The sequence below is a fragment of the Euphorbia lathyris genome, chromosome 4 (genome assembly GCF_963576675.1).
Source record: "Euphorbia lathyris chromosome 4, ddEupLath1.1, whole genome shotgun sequence".
Lineage (NCBI taxonomy): Eukaryota > Viridiplantae > Streptophyta > Magnoliopsida > Malpighiales > Euphorbiaceae > Euphorbia > Euphorbia lathyris.
In genome coordinates, this window is record NC_088913.1 from 45647989 (window position 1) to 45671659 (window position 23671).

Genomic DNA, 23671 nt, shown 5'->3' on the forward strand with positions numbered 1-23671 from the left:
TAATTGCAGTCTTACATGTGACAAATAACCTAGTCTAAAATGCCAAAGAGGGAAATTATGTGGATACATTTGAAACTAATACGTGGGGTTTGCTTCTAGGAAATCTTGTATCACACTGATATAATCCTTCTTTCATTTTAACTGTACCAATCATCTTCTGAATGATAGGTTCTTGATAAATGCACACCTTTCCAGAAAAAAGTAAAGAACATGCATTATCTGCAATTAATTTGCTAACAGATATGAGATTATGCTGGAAACTAGGCATATATAAGACATTTTTAAGCACTGGCCTTTTTGTCAAATGTACTTCTCCTAACTAAGAAACTAAAATAGTAGTTCCATTGGGTAAAAACATTGTAATAGGTCTAATTTTCTCAATAGAACTAAAAACAACAAGTGAATAAGCTACATGGTATGTAGCTCCAGAATCAACAATCCAAGAATCAGAACTAGAATTTACAGAAAAAAGAAGAGGTTGAGAGAATGAAAGATTTACCATCAAAGTTACTATGAAGAGCTTGTTGATCCTGCATTCATTTAGCATTAGAACGTGCTGCAGAAATACCATTAATTGGAGACATATGGTTCAAAGGAGTCCTGTGGAGATAGGAGATCCTTCGTAGCTTGATTAAGAGCCGCCTCCCTGCTCGTACTTGGTAATTCGTGAATACTGCAAGGGTGATGAAGAAAAGTTTTTTTAGCGGAGTTTACGAGTAGTCCTAAATCAGGTGATTGCAAGGCCATAGGCTTAACGAGCAATTGCTCCGGTACTGAGAACCACCAGTAAGAGATACCTATTAGCAAAGTCAGAAGCAAAACAAATCGAAGATCCTGGACTTAGAAATAAGAAAAAGAAGCTTTTTGTATTATTTTATTGTCTTATCTTGTGACATAGTTTTGTCTCTAGGTGAATATCACTATGGGAATGCGTTAGGATCCCTTCTCTGTCTCCCTCTCTTTCTTTCCTTTCTAGTAGCAAACTTTATTCTGTGGCTTTCCTTCCGTTCCGCGAGAGTAGGGCACCAAAAGAGCTGTCCTATCATTTCTCACTTGGCCGGTCTTCCATGGTAGCCACCTTTGATCTCCATCCTCTAACATAGTCAGAGAAAGTCTCACCCTGCTTCTGCTTGGTGTTCTCAAGCTCATTTACCGTAACTTTAAGCATTGTGTTAAAGTTGTATTGCGCCACGAAAGCTCCCCATCTTTCATCATGCTTGAAGAACTGAACCCCCGTTAAAGTGCAGGCAAAACCCCTTGTCTTGAAAGAGTCAAGCTCATAAGCGGATACGTTGATCTTGGCAATGACCCCGAATCAGTCCGGTAGAAAAACAGGTACCAAGACTTGTCTTCTAATGCAGGTAAGCAGAAGCTAACTCGAAAATCTTTGTGGAGTTAACGTTGACCCAGTGGCTAGAAGTTCCATTTCAAATGGATTGCCTAAGATGCCTACTAGCCTAAGCTTGCTTACCTTTTTGCTTACCTACTATTGGAAAGACCTTTTCGCTTGCTTGTCCTTGGCCATTTGAGTCACATCCCTACACTTCTACCCAACAAACCCTTCCACCACCACCTGCACCAGTACAACCAACCATTACCATTTTTTCTGCTGCCCCTTCTTTCCAGACACTTCCCGCTCCTCTCTTTAGCAGACTTCTCGGACTTAAGGACTGAATATGATCTGTCTTTAGCCGGAACTCTGAAAGTGCTTTAAGGCAAGGGCTTTAGAGGGAATTAGGGGTGACACGTCTTGATGAGCTAAGGTCGGGTTATAAGCCAGCCCTATAGTACTTGTCTGGCTGGCCTAGGCTATAATGATGGTTACTACGCGTTACGTTAGGGTCTGTGTAAGCTCATGAGTCCCCTCTAGTTTGAAATTGGGCTGTACCAATTCTACAGGAGTCAGACATTCACCCCTGGTCTTTCTTTCGATTCGGGCATATCTTTAATATGAATATGAATCTATAAATTACCATTTAATGCCCAGTTGAGATGAGAAGAACATTCGACGACATTAGCATTCTAAAAAGCTCATGACATCTCGCGAGTCCCCCTTAGGGGAATATCCGATCTTCGAAAATCCACCGCTCTTGTTGAGAATAGGATGGGCGTATGGACAGTGCAATAGTATAAGCAATAGGCGATTAGGAAAGGACAAAGAAGGTCTTTGCACCAATCCATCCATTTTTAGGCACCGAAGTATCGACATCAACCAGTCATGGACCGGTCGGAGTGCACCATAATTTGTGATCGCAAATATTCTACGCTTACCTGCTCCAGCTAACCTTCCAGAAGGATAAGTAGCTTTTTCGGAGACAAGGCTTCTCTAGCTACTAAAGAATCAGCAACTGCCTCTTCAGAGTAACACATAGCGACGAAAGGGCTCGGAAAGATAGAACCAAAAAGTGATGATCTCCCAGTCGGATTCACTCCATTCATACGGAAAGCCAACTGCACATCGTATTACTAAGATTCTTTCTTTGTCGAAATTCTTCCTAAGCCAATCAGACATCACAGGTGCTGTTGGCACCGACTTCCACTTCCAGGTGGGTTTCCAGATCAACCCTTGTTCAAGGGCTTTCTATGATCGTAGGGGTAGATCTCTGAATGAGTGCCTTGGACACCCGCTCCAACTTCGGAATAAACTTCATCATTGCTAAGAATGACGAAGTGGACCCCTGATCCCGCATAGTATTGTACATCTTACTTGACGCCCGCTTGGCTTGGCCAAAGGTATGGCTCGCGCTATCAAAAGAGACTACCAGCGTACCAGTAAATCACCTTTCTAATCTTTCTTTCTTATCATTCTACGGTGAAAGAAAGGTATTATCCTCGGACTACGAGTGAGTGAAAGCGGGTAACTCCTTGACTTTCTGACCGGCATACCGAGAAGGAGTCTATCAACATCTGTGCAAGGTTATTGAGCGGATGCCATAGCTAACCACGATCTTAGATTCTGACGAAAAAGAAATATAGGATTAAAATCCTATCTACCTACTCTATAGCTCTTGCCTCCCTTTCCTACCAAGCAAAGCTTTCTTGAAGAGGCTGGGCTCTTTCCTTTTCGGCACCCGCCTTTTTTTTAGGTGTTGGGGCAAGCCCCAGGAAAGTCTAGGTTGGCTCCCAGCTCCATCTCGGCCGGCATCCGGCTGCTCGCCTTTTTGAATAGAAGGAAGTGGGATAGCGGAGATGATTTCGGTAAACCGATGCATGAGCTGAGGCTCCCATGTCACGCCTATTGTTAGTAATCTCATAATGATCCAATAACCTAACCAATTTTTTGTATTGTTCTATAATAAAAGGCATATTAGGAGCAATCTGTGCAGTAGTTGGCCCTATATTTTCCTGCACAACAACCTCACAAAAAGACCCTTCAAGATAACCTTCTGATTGAACATTTGTTGCCATCTTCTTCTTTGTAAACTTGAAATTATGAGGAAAACCATGTTTTCTGTAACACTCATCTATAATATGGTTTTCTTTGTTACAAAAACCGCAAACCTTCTTAGATTTGTTTTTATATGCCTTCTTAGACCTTCCTCTTGTTGAAGTTCAGATTAACATTTGACTCTAAAAAGACATTATTAAACCCAATAGCATGCTCTCCTTGTAATTGCCTTTCATGTTGCAACACAATATTAAAGACCCTAGTCATAGAGGGCAACAAATCCATCATAAGAATTTGTGACTTTAACCCAGAATAATTGATATTCGAACCTCTCAAGAACTTGATATCATGTAGTCTTGATCTTGATACTTCTTCATTTGCTTTACAACTACACAATTCTCATTGCTGTTTTGATCAAGATTACATTTACATACATGGATGACCCTGGAATTTACAAATTCTTCATAAAGAACTTGTAATTTGTTGAAATAATTTGTAATTGACAAATCACCTTGAACAATTGCCGCAAGTTCATCTTGTAACTATCCTATTTTTAATGTATCTCCTTGAGAAAAACGATCCTTCAAGTTTTTCCACACTTCTGATGCATTCTCAAACCATAAAATACTCTGTGCAATAGAAGGTGAAACAGATTGAGATATCCAAGAAAGTACCATTTCACTACAGTGCTTCCAAGCAAAAAGCTTTGTTGGTTCTGCCCGTGTGTATGGAAGAGTACCACCCACAAAAGAAAACTTATTTATTCTTAACCACCAAAACTCTCTTCATAGAACAAGACCATGAATGATAATTTCGAACATTGAGAACGTGAGAAACCAAGCACAATCATCAGTAAAACCACCAGGAGTTGTAGATGAACTCAGATTTGGAAGATGTTGGCATGATCAGTCGTAAAGAAGAAAATTGACCTAATCGGCAAGAAACAATTTGATTCCAAATCGATTTGGAAGAAGAAAAATACCAGAAATCTGGAAGAAGAATGAGGAATTCTACAATCGGAATGAAAAATTGACTGAAAACGAAAAGAAAACAATCTAATTCCAAAAAAAATGAAACAAAGGACAGTTCTTCTTTGTAATGTGGAATTATGAAGAATTCTATGATACCATAACAGAAAAAAAAAAAAAAAAAAAAAAAAAGAGAGGGAGAGAGAGAAACTGAATGGTTTCATCGAATGGATGAGTATAATTTTCAGTACTTTACACAGACAGAGGGTTGTGTAATTATAATCATAATAAAGGTATGCATATGAATAACATGTGCCAGATTTAACTAACTTAATACACATAATCCAATATATTCTGTATTTACAAGAATCCTTATGTACTAAGTGTCCTCCTCTTTTAGATCTGACACATGAATTCAATCTATGGGTTGTTTTCTATCAACATTTGCATTGAAGTCTAGTGCAACTCTCAAGGAGATTATCTATGTATGTAAATGTAAATGTATATGTATATGCATTTGCATTGTCCTTGGTACAAAACCGAAATTATAGAAAATTAAGACTAAAATCAAGTAAAAATATCCTCAGTGATAAATAAGGATTTATGGGCATCGGTCCAATTAAGCTGCTCGTAGTTTAACTGCCTGGAAGCTTCATACAATGCAATCCCAACACTCACCGAAAGATTCAGACATCTAACGTAAGTTTGAATCATCGGAATTCTGAGTGTTTCGTTTTTACAGTCCTCCAAGGCTTCAGGTGGTAGGCCACTTGTTTCTGACCCAAATACTAGATAATCTCCTTTCTTATACGAGAACTCCTGCAAATATGAATACATCCTGATGATTGGGCAGACCAAGAGAGATTATGCTAATCGAAATTATGCTGTTGGAAAACATACGGAATGAGTTGCTGTCCCTCTTTTAGTGAATGCTAGTAAACGCTTGTTCCCATCCTGCGTTGGAGGCTAAAACAAATCAGACATCAAAAATATCAACAAGTTATTGTTTCCAAGAATAACAACCTGTTGCCTGAAATACTCTCGAAACTCTGCCCAAGACTCGTGAACTTTCACAACCACATATCTACCAGAGTTCATTTTAAGAAATCAAGCAGAACAATACTCCTAGGATTAAGAATGAAATTCACTAATGCAGATGTAGGATACGGCCAGTAATCCAGTCCAGCACGCTTCAGTTTTGTATCATCAACTTGGAAACCTAAGGGCTGAAAATAAAACAGAATCATCATCTTGCTCACACAAACCCAATTGTCAATTTCCAATACCTACCCCAACTAAATGCAGCCCAACACCTGATGCTGCACATGTTCTGGCAATGCAACCAGTGTTTCCTGGAATCTGCACGAGACAAATTCGATCTTTCTCAGAACCACTTACAAGCCCAAACAAATATATATGTAGGAATATATTTTAACGGACATCAAATAATGTTTCATACAACTATAAAAAATTAACAAGAGAGATTACTACACTGACAATACCCATCACCTATGTTGCACCCTAAACACACAATTTCTAAATAAGAGTAGGAAAAAAGAAATATAGATAACTTTTTTAAATTGAAGGATACAAGGAAGGAATTATCACTCAAATACAAAGTTTCAATTTTTCTAATCTTAGACTAAACAGGAATTGCAAAATAGAAAGTTTGAATTTCCGAATTTTAGTCGAGATAGGTAGAGGAAACCATTTAAAAACTGAGAGACGTGTTTCATATTTTGGGTAATTATGGAAATGTTTAGTATCAGTTTGCGGGAGTTTTCGTTTACCACATCTGACGGAAATAGTGAAACGAATGCCATGATGAGTTTCCGTGCATCATAACCCATCACTCATTTGATAATTTGATTCAGCAATAAATGATTAACTTAGGAGCATAGTTGTTAAAGGCACGCCTCATTCAAGGCTCTCGGTCCTACGCTTCATTACCCTTAGGCGAGCCTCCGTTTAAAAGGTGCTTGCCTTGTGCGCCTAGCCTGGCCTTAGCAGGCGCGCCACTATCAGGATTTTTTATTAGGTTTTTATTATTTTTTTATTGCTCTCACTAAAATAAAAGATTGATTAATCTCAGCCACTTATCCTATTTAGTAAACTTAAATCTGAACCGTTGATCTAAGTAAAAAAAGAATAAAAGACATAAAAAGCAGTAGGGAAGGAAGAGTAAGAAAACGTAAAAGAAGAAGAGCTCCTTGTGCATTGTGACGCAAGAAACCAGCAGAGACATCTGCTGCAAAAGTGTTGCTTCCACCTCTCGTGTTAAGGCTAAGCAACAGCAACTCCTCGTGTGAGAGCTAGGACATCTACCTCATTTATAGAGGAGGATGAAAATGGAGATTAAAATGATAATGAAGAGGCGATATTAATCTTGAGGATGATCTTAATATGATTATTAGTATTTTTTTTGTGACCCCGGCATGCCTAATAGATTGAAGGGAAAATTCTACCGCATGGCAATCACACCAGCATTGTTATATGGTACGGAGTGTTGGGCAGTGAAACACTGTCACATCCATAAGATGTCGGTGGCGGAGATGCGTATGTTGAGATCATAGTTATTAAAGGCGCATGGCGCACTAAGGCGCAAGGGGTTCTGGAGCCATGGCGCATGGCGCATGGCGATGGCGCGCGCCATAGCGAGACAAGGCGCACTTAAAAAAATAAAAATTATAAAAATATAAAACTAACATAAAACTAAATCATGAAAATATCTTAAGCATAAATAAATTTTAAAATGCAAAATAAACCCCATATTAGAAAACTTTAAAGTTGAATACTAATTCCTAAGTTCTACTCCTAATCAAAACTCTCCAAATCCATCACTCCTCATCATCACTATCACACTCCTCTTCTAAGGCATCATCAAACTATTGATCATCAAACTGTTGAAGTTGAATTCCATTTGGCTTCTTTGTTTCTGTTGTTTGAATCCGTTTGATGTGTTTTCTTTCTACTAAACCTTTTAATGACTCTGTCTCTTACTCTTCAAATGACTGTCTCTTCCTCTTCAAAGAGTCTCTTCGTCTTCTACTTAGTTTAAAACCTATAATCTCTCTCCTTTTTAATACCTTTTGTTAATATAACATGTGTTCCATTCCAGATATATAAAGTAACTACCAAAAAACTGCCCATTATTGCCTCTAACTGCCAAGGCGCGCCTTGGTGCGCCTTTGGCAACTGCCTTTGGCGCAAAATGGCGCACCAGGTGCGCGCCATGGCGATTGCGCCTCGCCATGGGGCTGCCATGGCGCTAAGGCCTGCGCCTGGTGCGCCTTTAATAACTATGGTTGAGATGGATGTGTGGTCATACGAGAAAGGATCGGGTGAGTAATGAAATAATTAGGACAAAAGTAGGGGTTACATCTATTGAGAATAAAATGAGAGAAAACCGACTAAGGTGGTTTGGCCATGTGAGACGTAGAGCGCTTGATGCGCCGGTTAGGAGGACCGAAGAGTGGCAAAGGGATGTAGTGGTGAGGGGTACGGGAAGACCTAAGCAAACTTGGAGAGTGATCGAGAGTGATATGAGTTTGAGGAAAATATGGTAGTGGATAGGACGGAGTGGAGGGAGCGAATTTGTGTCGCTGACACGACTTGATTTCACGGTTTTATATAATGGTTCATGTTAGCCGACCCCGAATCATTTCGGGACTAAGGCTTTGTTGTTGTTGTTGTTGTTGTGTGTTCATTCATTTTGATGAATACTTGTTAGTTTAGCAGCATAGTTGCTAAAGGCGAAAGATTCATGAGGCGGAAAAAAATAAAACATATATATATATACAAAATCGACATATCACTAATACTCTGTTACTAGTTAAAGCATAAGTCACGATGAACCAAAAAACACACTTTTTTTATAACCATACAAACAAGACAACACAACGTAAAAACATAATATTAAATGTCAAAACATGTAGACATATACTTAACCCCAGTACCTTACTAAAGCTAATAAACTAATAAGCTTTCATTGTCAATAAAAAAGAACTAAAAAAAACTAATAATCATTATAAAGATCCTCCTCAAGATTAACATTGTCCTCTCCAAAGTCTCCATTATCATTTTCACCACCAATTTCCTCATCCTCTTCATATTCTTGTTTTGTTTTACACTTTTACTTAGATCAGATCAAGGGTTAAAACTAAGTGTACTTAGATTAGATCAGTGGTTGAGATTAATCATCCCATACAAAAAATTTATAATCAAAACACTAAATGTTATAGAGACGCGCCTTGATAAGAGCCTTTGAAGCCCAGGTGGGGCGCACAAGGCAAGAGCCTTGTAAACTACGCCTCGCCTAGAGGAATTAAGGCTCACTATCTTGAGCCTTGCGCAAAAGGCGCCTTTAACAACTAGTAGTAGCATTAGTTAGGTTAAGTATATGAACTTAACTTGGTGTTTTTGACGTTTAATATTATATTTTTATGTGGTTTTATCTAGTGCGCCTTGATGATGTATTTGTCTTAGTGCGCCTTGATGATGTATTTGTCTTAGTGCATCGTTCGCCTTTAATAGCTATGCTTAGGAATACTTTTTACATTAGTTAGGAAAAGTAACAATTTTCTCACTATTTCTACTGGCTACTCAAAAAGATAAAGCAAATACATACCGGGAAAAAAAACAGCGGATGTGCACTGCAATTGCATTTGACCAATCAAACGCGATTGAGCCAAGGAAGCACCGACACGAGTAGTCGTACAGGTATGGGTAACGGCACGAGTATGACAGGGATACTCCATATATATATATATATATATATATATATATATATATCATAAATAATATTCATTATTATAAACTGTAAATAACATCCATAATAAGTTATTAATTCATCAAACATAAATATTTAATACTTCAAACTTTTTAAACTACCAAAAAATGACAGCTGCTATATTCTTTTCATTAGATTTTTGATTTTTTTGTTAGGGTTTTATTTTATTTTTGTATATTTGAACCCCTCTTTTTTGTTAAATTATTCAAAAATACCCCTAATTAACTTAGAATCCGTGTCCACGAAGTGTCCCAAAAAGTCTCCATTAAAAAAGAAAGAAAAAGTGGGGACACTTATTTTGGAGCATCAGGTACGTGTCCCCGGAGTGTCGGAGTGAATGAACCTCCTAGAAGTGTCGGTGCTTCCAAGGATTGAGCACTAGAGATCAAATCTTGTATTGCAGAAGAATTAATGCTACCTATATTATGATGACTAACATATTGTTTTTATATTATAATGCAGATTGAACATTGACTTGGGCAAGTTAGCAGTTCAACCTTCAGCATTTTGCTTATTGGCTTGTTTCTTGTTTACATTTCAATGGAAAAACACACAGTCATAAGCTACATTCAAATACCACATATGCAATAACTGTTCTAGACTCTTGAGAGGAAACAGAAATTTTCATCCATATGGTTTTCTACCATTACTTCCAACTCCCCATATCATTCCATTTGCCCACTTGGAAAATCTAATTTGGCAATTCATATATAACACTGTTGATAAGGTATTGTATCGATGAGGAAAGCCTAAATAATGGGTTCACTAAACTTGTGTGCCAATTCAGAAAACCTCTGGATTCTTAAATCCTATTCCAATCAATCTTGTATCAACTGCTCTAAAAATCTTTTCATTTCACCATTCAGACCTACATGGTTTGATAATCTTTATGCTTGTAGAACTGCCTATCATAATTAGTCTAATTTATCAGTTATCTAAAATGAATTGCTGCCTTGTATAGAATTACTTGATATTCTATTAGGTATTGATCAGTATTTATACAAAAGAGTCCTAACATCTAACATCAGTGAAACGTCTAATTAGACAATGGCACTCAGTATAATAATCTATTACCCTCCCACAAGTGGAGCCCGGAATTTGCACAGGCTCAACTTGGAACAAAGCATATGAAACCTATCCTTACAAAGTGGTTTAGTCAATATGTCAGTAACCTGGTCTACAGTTAGAATGTACTGAACCCGAAGTAGTTGTTTGGAGATCCGATCTCTGATAAAGAAAAAATCAACTTCTAGGTGTTTGCTTCTGTTGTGAAAAACAGGGTTGTGGTGAGGTATGTTGTGGACAGATTGTCACACAGTATCTGTGGTCTGCGAGGAAGTCTGAACCCGAGTTCCTGTAGCATAATTTTGAGCCAGCCTATTTCAGATGCACCCGTAGCGAGAGCACGATACTCAGCCTCGGTCGATGAACGAGCTACGGAGTTCTGTTTCTTGGAGCTCCACGAGATCAAGGATTTGCCCAAAAATATTGCATAACCCGTGGTGGAATGTCTGTCATCAAGACTTCTGCCCCAATAAACACAAGGAAGAGGATCGATGCAAGAAGATACCCTGATCTTTAGATTGTTGGAGGTAGCGAAGAATGCGTTTCACGCCTTGCCAATGTATGGAAGTGGGAGCATGCATGAATTGAGTCAGTTTGTTCACTGGAAAAGATATATCTGGCCGAGTGAATGAAAGGTATTAAAGACCACCAACAAAGCTCCTGTAGAGTGTGGGATCAGAGAAAGCATCTCCAACTTCCAGTTGGAACTCCTTTGTGCACATCAGTGTAGAGATGCCCCGACAATGATGCATTTTGCTTTTTGTAATAGCTCAAGAATATATTTTGACTAATTGAGCAGTAGACCTTGATCAGACCAATGTGCCTAAATGCCCAAAAAAATATTTCAAAGTGCTGGGGTCACTGAGAGCAAACATGTTTTGTACTTGAGTGACCAGAGTTTTAAGGTAACCTGTCTGAACTAATAAGCAAAATATCATCAACATAGATCAGGCAGAAAATGAATACCTTGCTATTCCTGAGGTAAAATAGATAGGTATCTCATTTGGAGCCAACAAAATCCAATTGTCGTAATGCATCAGTGAGTCACTTATGCCAGATACGAGGTGCCTGTTTTAGCCCGTAGAGAGATTTTTGTAACTTGCAAACATAGTTGGGCCATGTGGGATCAATAAAGCCCGGCGGTTGCTCCATGTAGACCGTTTCTTCCAGATTGCCATGTAAAGAGGCATTAGAGATATCTAACTGAACAATAGACCAATTGAGAGACACGAAAATTGATAGAAGCAGCCGAACGGTGGATGGTTTGATGATGGGGTTGTATGTCTCAAACATAGTTGTGAAAGGCGATCGCCTGGGTCGCCTGAGGCGAGAGTCGACCCAGGCGATCCTCCCCCCGCCTTCTGCACTGGAAGGCGGGCGTTATTTAGAAGGCGACCGCCTGGCTCCCTCAGGCGAGAGGCGGTCTGAGGCGAGAGGCGGTCTGAGGCGAGAGGCGGTCGCCTTCTGCACTCAGGCGATAAGTTACAGTTTTTAAGAGGGATTTTTAGGTTAAAGACATCATCATTGATCCATCAAGACAGAAACTTCCTCTTCTGCACCGATCAACATAAACTTACTCTCCTCCACCCAACAGCACCGATCGACATACAATTCCTCTCCATCCAACAGCACCGATCAACATAAACAGGGTTTTTTTTTTTCTATACTCTTCTCTGTTCTCATTTGTTTTTTTTTTCTTTCTATAATCTTCTCCTCCTATTTTTCTTTTCTTCATCTTCATCAATCCTACTTTTATGCTGCTCAAATTTCTACTCTTTATTATGACTTATGCAAGTGTTATGCTGCCCAAATTTTGTGATTTCTGTTATTATTATTAAGTTATGAAAGTTTATGTGAAGCTTATGAAAGTGTGTGAAAGTTTATGTTAATGCTACTTTTATGAAAGTTTATAAAAGATTATGCTACTATTATGCAAATTTGTGAAAATCTATGAAGTGAAAATGTGTGGAAGTATTTGAAACTGTATGAAAGTTTGTGAAAATGTATGAAACTATATGGAAAGTAGCTTACAAGTGTCCAATTTTCCAAATTTTGCAAAAGTTTATGAAAGTTTCTACTACTATTATGCAAATTTATGAAAATGTATGAAGTGAAAATGTGTGAAAGTATTTGAAACTGTATGAAAGTTTGTGAAAATGTATGGAACTATATGGAACAGTAGCTTACAAGTGTCTAATTTTCCAAATTTTGCAGGCTTTTGGACATGATGACACGAGCTTGATGATGAAGATTTGGATTTGGATTGATGATGATGTTTGATATGTTATTAGGACTAGAAGTTTTATTTTGTTTTACAACTTTAGAAGTTAAACGAGTCAATATGAGTTATAGTTTATTTTTTGTGTTTTTCTAATTTGTTTGTCGCCTCAAGTGCGAGAGGCGGTCGCCTCGCCTCTCACCTCGCCTTGAGGCGATATTTTGCCCTTATCGCCTCAACTCGCCTTTCGACTTTCACAACTATGGTCTCAAAGAAATCGATCCCAAGTCTCTGTGTGTAGCCTTTACACAAGACGCGCTTTGTAGCGCTCAACTGTACCATCCGAATTTTGTTTAATTTTGAATAACCAACCGCAGCCGATTTTATTTGTACACTGGTCCGGGGCAACAAGTATCCAAGTGTTGTTGTTTCGAAGAGCATTGTACTCGTCGTTAATTGCTTGTAGCCATTTCGGATACGAGGATGCAGCAGTATAAGTGTTATGAACTGTAGGAGACTGATGAAGCAATGCCCAAGGTTGTTTTGGTTCCAGGGAGCTTGTTTTGGCCCGACTGATCCGAAGTGAGTAAGGTTTGGTGGAAATGTGATGGAAGAGGATGTGGTCGGGGCTGCTGTGTGTGATTGGCTTCCAGTTGGGAGGTTGCCGCACGCGAGTGTTGAGTGGTGACGGTCGGCTTGTGGTAATTGAGTTTCGGTGTTTTGTGGCTGTGTGGTGGTCACGGGTTGATGTATGCAGGGTTTGGAAGGGCTGATGTTGCGGGTTGGGTGGTGTGGTAGGAGTCGTATAAGGTGATGAGGTGCGTAGGGGGGCGGATGTGGTGAGGGGGGTGAGGGGGCAGCAATGGGTAAATATGGATGTGGGTAATCTGGCTTGGGAAATTGTATGAGTATTGGTGATTGATCAACTTAAGAAATCTTCTCACCAAGAATCATCGACTTCGAAAACACCTGTTCATCATACAAGACATGGCGTGAGACAAATAATTTGGACGAAATTGGATGAAAACATTTATACCTTTTGTGTTGTTTACTGTATCCAGGAAGAATAAATGCTTTAGAACGAGTATCGAATTTAGATTTGGCATATGGCCTTAACCAGGGGAAGCATAAACAGCCAAAGACGCGAAGAGATTGATAGTCCGGATTTTCACCAAATAATAGTTGATACGGTGTAGAAAAATTAATGTTTGCCATTAGATATGTGGCCGTGTCAAAGGCACAGGACAAAAACTTTGGTGGTAATTGTGCTCAATTTAGAATTGCTAGGCCGTGTTCAATAATATATCGATGTTTTCGTTCCGCACTTCCATTTTGTTTAGGAGTGCAGGGATAGGAAATGCGTTGATTAATACCCAAGGCCTGGAAAAATGATGTTAATTTCATGAATTCGCCCCCCATCGGATTGAAAGGTTCGAATTGATCGAGAGAAATATTTTTCCACCAATGCTTTGAATTGAATAAAGGTATCATGCACATCTGATTTATTTTTTAGGAAGTACACCCAACTGTATTTGGTGAAATGATCCAGAAACAACACATAATATAGGAAACCATCTAAGGAAGTCACTGGCAATTTATGAGATTTACTAACACACCATAGAAAGCATAAATCAGCTTTATTATCTGAAACAGAAATGTTGTTGGAATCCAATAAACGTTTGACTATGGGAAAGGATGCATGGCCTAATTCATCATGTCAAGTAGACCAACTTGCTAAATTGGCAGAACATTTATTTGCTGTTGACAGACATAAAGAATAAATTCCTTTGTTACTCTGGCCTCAGAACCAAATCTTCCCTGTAGCCAAGTATTTGATATTGAAACGATCAGCAAAAAGTTCAACAGATACTGGGTCAAAATTAGTTAAAGCATAAACAGACAAAAGATTATGAACTGCTTTAGGAACAAATAAGATATTACGTAATTGAACGTTAGACGAGCCAAGAGAGACATCAAAGTTACCTACACAAACTATAGAGAGTTTAGAACCATTACCGATTTGGACTTCATCTGATCCATTGTACTTGGAGGTTGATGTTTTCGAGATCTGACGTTAAATGGTGAGTTGTACCGGAGTCAAGGACCCAAGATTGATTTGCCACGGGACTGGTTGCTATGTGGGACTGAGGTGGGTGGTTGTCATGGTTGAGTTTTGGGGATGAGCAATTGTGGGTTATGTGTCCGAGACCACGGCAGTTGTGACAGGTTAAGTGTTCCCTTGGTGCCTGAGTTTGATTCGAATAGGGTGGTGAATAGCCTTGCTGCTGTTGCATAGTGGGTGGCCTCCCACCTCGCTACTGTCTGCCTCGACCACGTCCACGGGATGGCTGTTGTCCCGATTGTGGTCTACTCGAGTAAAAAGCCTTCAATGGAATAGATTCAGTACTGTTATCTTTTGCAAGCTGTCTCTCTTCAGACAATAGTAAACCATACAGATCTTCAAATTTTAGCGGTTCAAGACGTGCCTCAATTGCCCGAACAAGAACCTGCTAATCTTTCTGATCCAGGTGCAAAAAATCGGATATGTCGGATGAGGGGCGAGTATCTAATCATCAACATGATTGGCGAGTCCACTGCCTCGCAAGGCAGACATCATTTGTACTCTGGCCTCAGTTGAAATGGATTTGAATGAGTCATGGGGTGAATTGAGTGTGGATTGGCGGCTGAAATATGTGGAATTATGAAGAAGACATGACTGGTTGTAAATGGATTGCGGAATATGTATGGTATGGAGGAGCTTGATGAAGCATTGGAGATGAAGACGCTGGAAGTGCCATCGGTGGCAGCACTTTGAGCGGTGGTGCCCGGTAACCAGTGTATCAGAAGTTGTTGCGACAGTCGTCATTGACGGCTAGGGCTAACGGGAATTGGTGGCTTGGGTTAAGAGTCTAGCTCTGATACCATATAGAATTATATGCAACTTGATATTCTATAGGCATTGATCAGTATTTATACAAGAGAGTCCTAACATTAGTGAAACCTCTAATTACATAATGGTACTCTATTACCTTTAACAAGAGTTTTTTTTTATTATTATTTTGGTTTTACCTTGAATAAGAGTTAAGATGATATATGTAAATTCTGCCGAGTCATGTTTACTTTTGGTTGCTGTGTTTTATTCCTGTTGAGATGTGTTTTGGTTATTTTTGTCTGTAGCTGTAAGTTAATTATGGAGAGAGAATGGATTGACAAGTGTTGCGTGCAAGCCCAGGAAACGACTAGTTGTACCTCGAGCCCTCTGTTTGGGATTTTTATCAATGAAAATGCAAAATCAGTTTCTTCTCTCTTAAGTTCAGCAATTCTTCTTTCTCTCTTCTCTATTCTCATTTTCTTGGCTTTACCATGTATCATCTGGTATTAGAGCATCGATCCTCACTTTATCTTCCCGCCATATCCAACTTACCATTGAAGACTATGGTGAGCATCGATCCTCACGTGTTGTGTGCGTTTTAAGATCTGAAGAAACTCGAAGAAAATTTGAAGACTATGGTGAAAAACATGATAGCTGAGCACAGTAAGAAGCAGGAGCAAACCATTGAAGATCTAATCACCAGAACCCAAACCAACCTTCTTGAGGAATTCAAGCTCATTCCAGCCAAAACCGACTCTGTTTTCACTGCTCATTCCTCTATTAACTTTTTCTCTGAAAACACTAATGAACACCCCTACAAACTGCCCACTCTTTTCGCTAAGGTCGAATTTCCTAGATTCGAAGGGGTCAATCTCGATAGCTGGTTGTTCCGTTGTGAAAGATTTTTTCAAATCGATCAAACCCCTGCCCACACGAAAGTGAAATTAGCCTCATTACATCTTTTCGGCAGAGCTCTGGAATGGCACCAAACCTTCTTGAAGAATCGTGGTCAGATAGGGGGGCCACCATGGGAGGAGTATGTCGTGTTTATTAAGAAGCGGTTTGGAGAACGAGTCTATGAAGATCCAATGGCAGATCTTAAACGATTAATCCAAACCGGTACGTTAATGGAGTATATAGAAGCATTTGATATCTGTTCCCATAAGGTTTCCTTATTGGATGAAAATATCCTTAGTTGTTTCATAAACGGTTTAAAGGATGAAATTGGCTATCCCTTACTGATGCAAGGCCCAAAAACTCTGCAACAAGCATACGCACTAGCTAGGATTCAAGATGTCTATCTTACAGCTCTTAAACCAGGGCGAACCCTTGTCAACAAACCCACACCCCAAACCATTACCTATACCAACAATTATACAACTGGTCCTAGCTCTCACACTGCAAAACCACCATTGTTACCTACTCCAAACATCCCAAAAATTTTACCCAGTAATACTTCTACTCCAGCCCAACCTTTTAAATCTATCCCTCATCCCCAACCTAAAACCAAACAGTTATCTGAGGCGGAATTAGCAGACAAGAGGGCTAAAAACTTATGTTTCTGGTGTGATGAGAAGTTCTCTCCTGGTCATCAGTGCAATAAGAAATATATGCACATGATTTTGGTGCAGGAATGTCCAAAGGAGGAAGGAAATGCTAGCTGTCCAGATGAAGTAGAGGATCACACTGAGATGCCTGTAATCTCCTTATGTGCAATGGGAAGTGCAGTAGAAATGGCTCCTCATACCATGAGATTGACTGGAGTTCACAAGAAGCAAATTCTACACATATTGGTAGATACAGGTAGCACTTTCAATGTCTTAGATCTTACAATTGCAAAAGGAATGGGATGTGCCCTGACTTGTATACCACCTGTTAACATCACTGTGGCTAATGGGCAAGTGATTAAGTGTTGTTATATGTGTGAGAAGTTCGTTTGGGTTATGCAGGGACAGCACTATGTGGCAGACTTTTTGGTCATGACCTTAGGTGGGTGTGAAATGGTTTTGGGAACTCAATGGTTGATTACATTAGGAGACATAGTTTGGAACTTCAATTCCCTATCAATGTCTTTCACTTTGGGGGGAACTAACCATGCTTTACAGGGCATAACACAAACTTCAGTGAGATTTGTCTCTGAACAGAATGCTCTTAAGATGCTTAACCATGGTCATACAGCCTACTTAGCACAAATACAACCTTTAAATCCTCATTTTCCTGTTCCTAATGAAATACCTCCTGAACTTTTACCCTTACTGGAAGAATACTATTTCATCTTCAACAAAATCACCTCCTTGCCTCCACAAAGAGCCCATGACCATAGAATTCCATTGATTGATAAAGCCACACCAGTTAATATTCGACCTTATAAACATTCCTTCTTACAAAAAGATGCTATAGAAAAGATGGTGCAGAAACTTTTAGACAATGGTACTATACAAAACAGTGTAAGCCCTTATTCTTCACCAGTGGTGTTAGTTAAAAAGAAGGATAACACTTGGAGAATGTGTATAGATTACAGGGAACTCAATAGAAAAACCATAAAAGATAGGTTTCCCATACCTGTCATCGAGGAGTTGTTTGATGAATTACACAGTGCAACTGTTTTCACTAAGTTAGATTTAACCACAGGCTATTATCAGATTAGGATGCACCCTGCAGACATCCATAAAACAGCCTTTAGGACACACGAAGGCCACTATGAGTTTGTTGTAATGTCATTTGGCCTCACAAATGCACCATCCACTTTCCAGAGTTTGATGAATGAGGTCTTTAAACCCTATTTGAGGAAGTTTGTATTAGTGTTCTTCGATGACATATTAGTGTATAGTCCGGATATGGCCACCCATGTTATCCAACTTAAGGCCGTGTTTGACAAGTTAAAAGAGCATCAGTTGTTGGCAAAAAAAAAGTAAGTGTTCATTTGGTAGTTTTACAGTTGAATACCTAGGACATGTGATTCATAATGGGGGAGTAGCTACTGACCCTAAGAAAATTGAGGCAGTTGCAAATTGGCCAATTCTAGTCAATTTGAGACAATTAAGGGGTTTTTTAGGATTGGCTCCGACAGTATGGAGTAAAAAGTAAACCCTTGACTGATCTTCTAAAAAAAGACAGTTTCTTATGGAATGACCAACTACTCAAGCTTTTGGATGTCTCAAACAGGCCTTAACTACCACACCAGTTTTGGCTTTACCTTCACCTGACAAGCAGTTTGTGGTGGAAACTGATGCTTGTGACATAGGGATAGGGGCAGTCCTTATGCAGGAAGGGCATCCTATAGCCTTTATCAGTAAGGCTTTGGCTTCTAGGCACCAAGGCTTATCTGTTGTTTATGAGAAAGAGTTGTTGGCTGTTGTGCACGCAGTGAAGAAATGGGATCATTATTTGGGACATAGCAAGTTTTTAATTAAAACTGATTACAAGAGTTTGAAGTTCCTGTTGGAACAAAGAATTACTACCACTCACCAACAAAAGTACATAGCAAAGTTGTTCGGATACGATTTCGAAATCACGTACAAGCAGGGGAAGGAGAATTTGGTTGCAGATGCTTTGTCAAGGTTACCAGTAGCAGAACTAGCTGTACCCACAGTTTGGGTAAATTCCACTCATGGTATACAAACTTTACCCTAAATCACACTTTGGTATACATACTTCAATTTGTCACATTAATATATACGTACTTAGGGGTGACCTCCCACTATGGTGTACAGCAGGTAAAAATGACCGGTCAACGCTCAGTCAACGCGCCACCTCAGCTTTGACCGGTCAAAAAGTCAAAAAAATTCAACCACTAATCTGAAATTACTATTATACCCTCTTCTTCTTCTTTCTTCTTCATTTCCCTTTCCCTTCTCCCTCCCATTTCTCTCACTAACTCTCTCCTCCATCTTATTTCTTTTCTTAAGAAATCTGTGAAAAAGCATATTCAAACCAAACCCACAATATATTTGTCACAATTCAACAATATTCTTCACATGATGAAGATCCATATACAGTAAAAAAATTACAATATCAAAGGGGAAAAAAATTCACCCAGCATCATCACTCTACAATTTTCTCTTCAAAATCAAACCTAAAATCCGACACAACTGAAACTCTAAATTCAATCAACCCAACTCACCCATCACCAGTAATTACACATCATTATCTGCTCAACTCAATCAAATTTTCTCAGTGGCATTTTTTCAAACATCTTGCCCCTATTCTCTAGTTGTGAAAATCAATTGAGAGAAGCAGGTAGAAAATGAGTTTTTCCAGAATCCATATAATTTGAATTTTATCAGATTAATTTCCCAAACCCAAATAGAAATGGAACTGTCTGATTGTGTAAGGAGGAGCTACCGGTTTGAATTTTAGAGAGAGAACCAGTTTGAATTTTAGAGAGAGAAAGGGAGAGTTAGAGAGAAGTTGCAACTGGTTTTAGAGAGAGAAATGGAGGGTTAGAGAGAGATGTAAATAATGAACGAAGGAAAGAGGAGATTCTTGAATTCCTCTTCAAGCTTCTGAAACGCATCAGCAAGGATCCCGCCATCGAAACGAGCTCGTTCTCCAGTTACTTTCAACCATTTTTTCTTCCAGGATTCTCAAATATCTTCCATCCATTGAACTGCTAGTCCACAATTATCACCAAGAAACTTCAATGCATCTTCTAACTTCTTAATTAGGATTAGATAAGCATGAAGATCGAAACCAAATTCTCCAGGTAAAAATGATAAAGGATAAAAATGATAAATGATAAAAGTTATTTTTTTATAATTTGTGGGTCCCACTTTTACTAATTATTTTAATAAAAAAATGATGAGGTGGCAGGTTTGACCGGTCATTTTAACCGGCCATATACTATAGTGGGAGGTCACCCCTAAGTACGTATATATTAGTGTGACAAATTGAAGTCTGTACACCAAAGTGTGATTTAGGGTAAAGTTTGTACACCATGGATGAAATTTACCCCCCACAGTTTCAACTCCAGTGTACAGCTTGATGCCAGAAATTGAAGATAGTTGGAGTACAAACACTTGCAGGAAATTGTTAAGAAGTTACAGGAAGGAAACATGAATGATAGTCCATTCACATGGCAACGAGGCTTGCTACGTAGGAAAGGGAAACTGGTGGTTGGGAACAAGCCTGGACTTAAGCAGAAATTGTTGCAACTTATGCACGATTCAGCTGCAGGAGGCCATTCAAGGATGCAAGCTACTTACAAAAGGCTGCACATGTTGTTTTATTGGAAGGGAATGGAGAAGGACATCAGAAACTATGTCAAGAATTGTGATGTTTGTCAAACCTGCAAATATGAGACTCTGAGGTCTCCTGGATTATTACAACCTTTAGCAATACCAAAAGGAGTGTGGACAGATGTTAGTATGGATTTTATAGAGGGGCTTCCAAAATCCAATGGTAAGGATGTCATTTTAGTGGTGGTGGATAGGCTTAGCAAGTATGCCCATTTCTTAAGTCTTAACCACCCCTACACAGCTCAGTCTGTAGCTCAACTCTATTTGAACCATGTGTTTAAACTACATGGGCTTCCTGCAACAATTGTAAGTGATAGGGATCCAGTGTTCGTGAGTAATTTCTAGAATAAGTTGTTTAAATTGCAGGGAGTGGAATTTGCTCGTTCAACCGCCTATCATCCTCAATCTGATGGTCAAACAGAGGTGGTTAATAGGTGTTTGGAAACATATTTGAGATGCATGACACATGGGAATCCAAAGAAGTGGGAAGGGTGGCTTCCATTGGCAGAGTCGTGATATAATACTAATTTCCACACTTCTACCCAGTTAACTCCTTTTGAGATAGTGTATGGAATGCCTCCACCAATACACATTCCCTATTTTCCTAGAGATTCTAAAGTAGAGTCAGTTAACCAGTTGTTGAAAGATAGAGAGCTGGCTTTGGGAATTATGAAGTATCAATTGCAAAAGGCTCAGAACAGGATGAAGCAGCAAGCAGATAGTCATAGATCAAACAGAGTTTTCGAGATTGGAGACTGGGTGTATGTTAAATTGCAGGCTTACAGGCAGCAAAGTGTGGTGCAAAGGAACAATCAGAAGTTGGCTCCACTTTATTATGGCCCTTATCGAATTGAAGATAAAATTGGATTAGTGGCTCACAAGCTTGATCTACCGGCCGCTTCAGCCATTCATCCAGTTTTTCATGTTTCTCAACTCAAGAGGAAGGTTTCAGATACTGCAGTAACTTCAACTGACTTGCCAGGACCCGTAGAGCAAATTCCTACACCATTGGCTGTCCAGAACAGGGCAGCTACCAAACTTCTTGTACAGTGGACAGAAGGAACTGCAGAAGAAGCAACCTGGGAATTCGCTTATGAGCTGCAGAAGAGGTTTCCTGAGTTTGACCTTGAGGCAAGGTTTTAAGGGAAGTGGAATAATACACGTAAATTCTGTTGAGTCATGTTTACTTTTGGTTGCTGCGTTTTATTCTATTCCTGTTGAGATGTGTTTTGGTTATTTTTGTCTGTAGCTGTAAGTTAATTACGGAGAGAGAATGGATTGACACGTGTTGTGTGCAAGCCCAGGAAACGACTAGTTGTACCTCGAGCCCTCGGCTTGGGATTTTTATCAATGAAAATGCAAAATCAATTTCTCCTCTCTTTAAGTTCAGCAATTCTTCTTTCTCTCTTCTCTATTCTCATTTTCTTGGTATTACCATATATCATAAGACTATACAAAATTGTTGGGAAGACAAACCTCTTTATGAATCGGAAACAAACTAAACAAAAAGCATTCTGAACCAAGAAAATGAAACACTGTAAAATTCTTCAAGGGCATCGTTTTGCCTACATCAGAACTAAATAAAAATCAATCTCACTACAGATTATTGCCAATTTGCCACTGCTATTTATGTTACAAAGACAAAGAAAACCCGAACTCAATGAATCAACTTCAAAAGTGAAAAACCAAACCCAAGTTTGAAGCCACTACACATACTTCCATGAGGCAAATTAATAAAGAAATAGCAATTACAGAACAAAATTCGGAACATTATGAAGCTCAAGTATGAAAAATACCTGAGGAGAGACCAATACCACTTGAAGAAGTTTATTTCGTGAGACTCCACTAACAGCCTCACCTGCACCATGGGGCAAAGAATTGCCATTTCCTGTTTCAGCTACACCCACAAGATAAAACCAATGAACAAAACACCCCAAAAAGATCAAATTTTATTGACATATATACAAGTGTAGGAGTGTGGTAGAGAAATGGAGTATTACAGAGAGAACAGAAAGGGGAGAACCGTTTGGAAAAAGAAAGAGATGAGTGGAAATGCCTAGGACGCAAAAGTAAGGATCTTGGGCGGAAATGGAAATGGAAACGGAAAGGGGTTATGGCGTTTAGGGTTTTAAAGCTACCGGTAATATCCATTAAGATACGGTCTGAGTTGGAGATGGAAAATTCAAAATTGTTTGGGTAGGCTTCTTTCTTCTTTTCAAAGGAATTCTGGCTTGCACACGGCAGCGAGTTGCTAGTGATACCTTTTGTCAATGTTACAAGAGCTGAACACGAAATCAAATCATATTGCTTCACGGATTAGTCGAACCGGATAACGTAATAAATAAATAAACAATATTTATGTATATCAGTTGTGTTCACATGGACCCTGATGACTACGTAAATTTGGTCATTCACCGTTAGATTTAGACAGATTAAATATAAGCCTTAGGATGTTTTGAATCTCCACCTAAAGATTTTAATCCGTCTAGATCTAACGGTGAATGACCAAATTTACGTGGTCATCAGGGTCCATGTGAACGCAACTGACATACATAGTTAATTTAAAATTATTTTTATAAATTATATATATATATATAACGGATAGATGGAGTTCAGAATAACTTGAAATATATCAACATATTCTATGTCATGAGTTATATTTAACATTATATTATAGTTTCAAAATGGACAAGTAATGAGAAATTGATACTTAAAGTAAACCACTTGAAATAGTTTGGAAGAAGATAAAAGGAAATTAAGCATTTAAACCTCACGTAGGAAAGAAATAACAATCTTAACTAATTTATAAGTGAATGGTCTTTACAAGTCTTTAACCAATTACTAGAGAAAAGACTCCCTCACGCGCATGGGAATGGAGTGCAGTCAATGTCATACTAAAATGAAGTCCATAGGACCAGTCTAATTTTGCTAATTTTATAAATGAAGCTTTTAATTAATTCAAACAGATCAGTTTTTTTTTTAAAAAAAAAAATTGCGCACAATGTGCTTACATTAAAGAAGAAAGAAAAATCTCCACCAGACCCGGATGTGATTCGAACCCATGACCTAGGGGTGAGCAAAACCGAAAACCGAAAAAACCGAACTGAAAAAACCGAACCAAATTGCAATCCGGT

The 23671-nt window shown here is 38.9% G+C and overlaps 1 protein-coding gene across 2 annotated transcripts; it reads right to left on the reverse strand.

Moving 5' to 3' along the window:
* Positions 1-4813: 4813 nt before the first annotated feature.
* Positions 4814-22795, reverse strand: LOC136227657 (uncharacterized). 2 transcript variants are annotated; one of them, XM_066016378.1, is made up of 7 exons: positions 22538-22795; positions 22334-22434; positions 5647-5715; positions 5524-5582; positions 5380-5440; positions 5257-5310; positions 4814-5175 (listed from the first exon to the last, which is right to left on the reverse strand). In XM_066016378.1, the coding sequence occupies exons 1-7, from the start codon at positions 22686-22688 to the stop codon at positions 4924-4926; spliced, it is 747 nt and encodes a 248-aa protein (XP_065872450.1). In that variant the 5' UTR covers positions 22689-22795; the 3' UTR covers positions 4814-4923. The 2 variants fall into 2 exon arrangements, with proteins under 2 accessions (XP_065872450.1, XP_065872451.1); XM_066016379.1 differs by lacking the exons at positions 5380-5440; positions 5524-5582.
* Between the last annotated feature and the right edge of the window lie 876 nt (positions 22796-23671).

Coding starts and splice junctions, on each gene's coding strand:
- LOC136227657 (XM_066016378.1), bottom strand. CDS start 22,688: ATGGATATTACCGGTAGCTTTAAAACCCTAAACGCCATAACCCCTTTC. Junction 22,435..22,537: donor CTCCCCTTTCTGTTCTCTCT/GTAATACTCCAT, acceptor TTGTGGGTGTAG/CTGAAACAGGAAATGGCAAT. Junction 5,716..22,333: donor TGGTATTGGTCTCTCCTCAG/GTATTTTTCATA, acceptor TGTCTCGTGCAG/ATTCCAGGAAACACTGGTTG.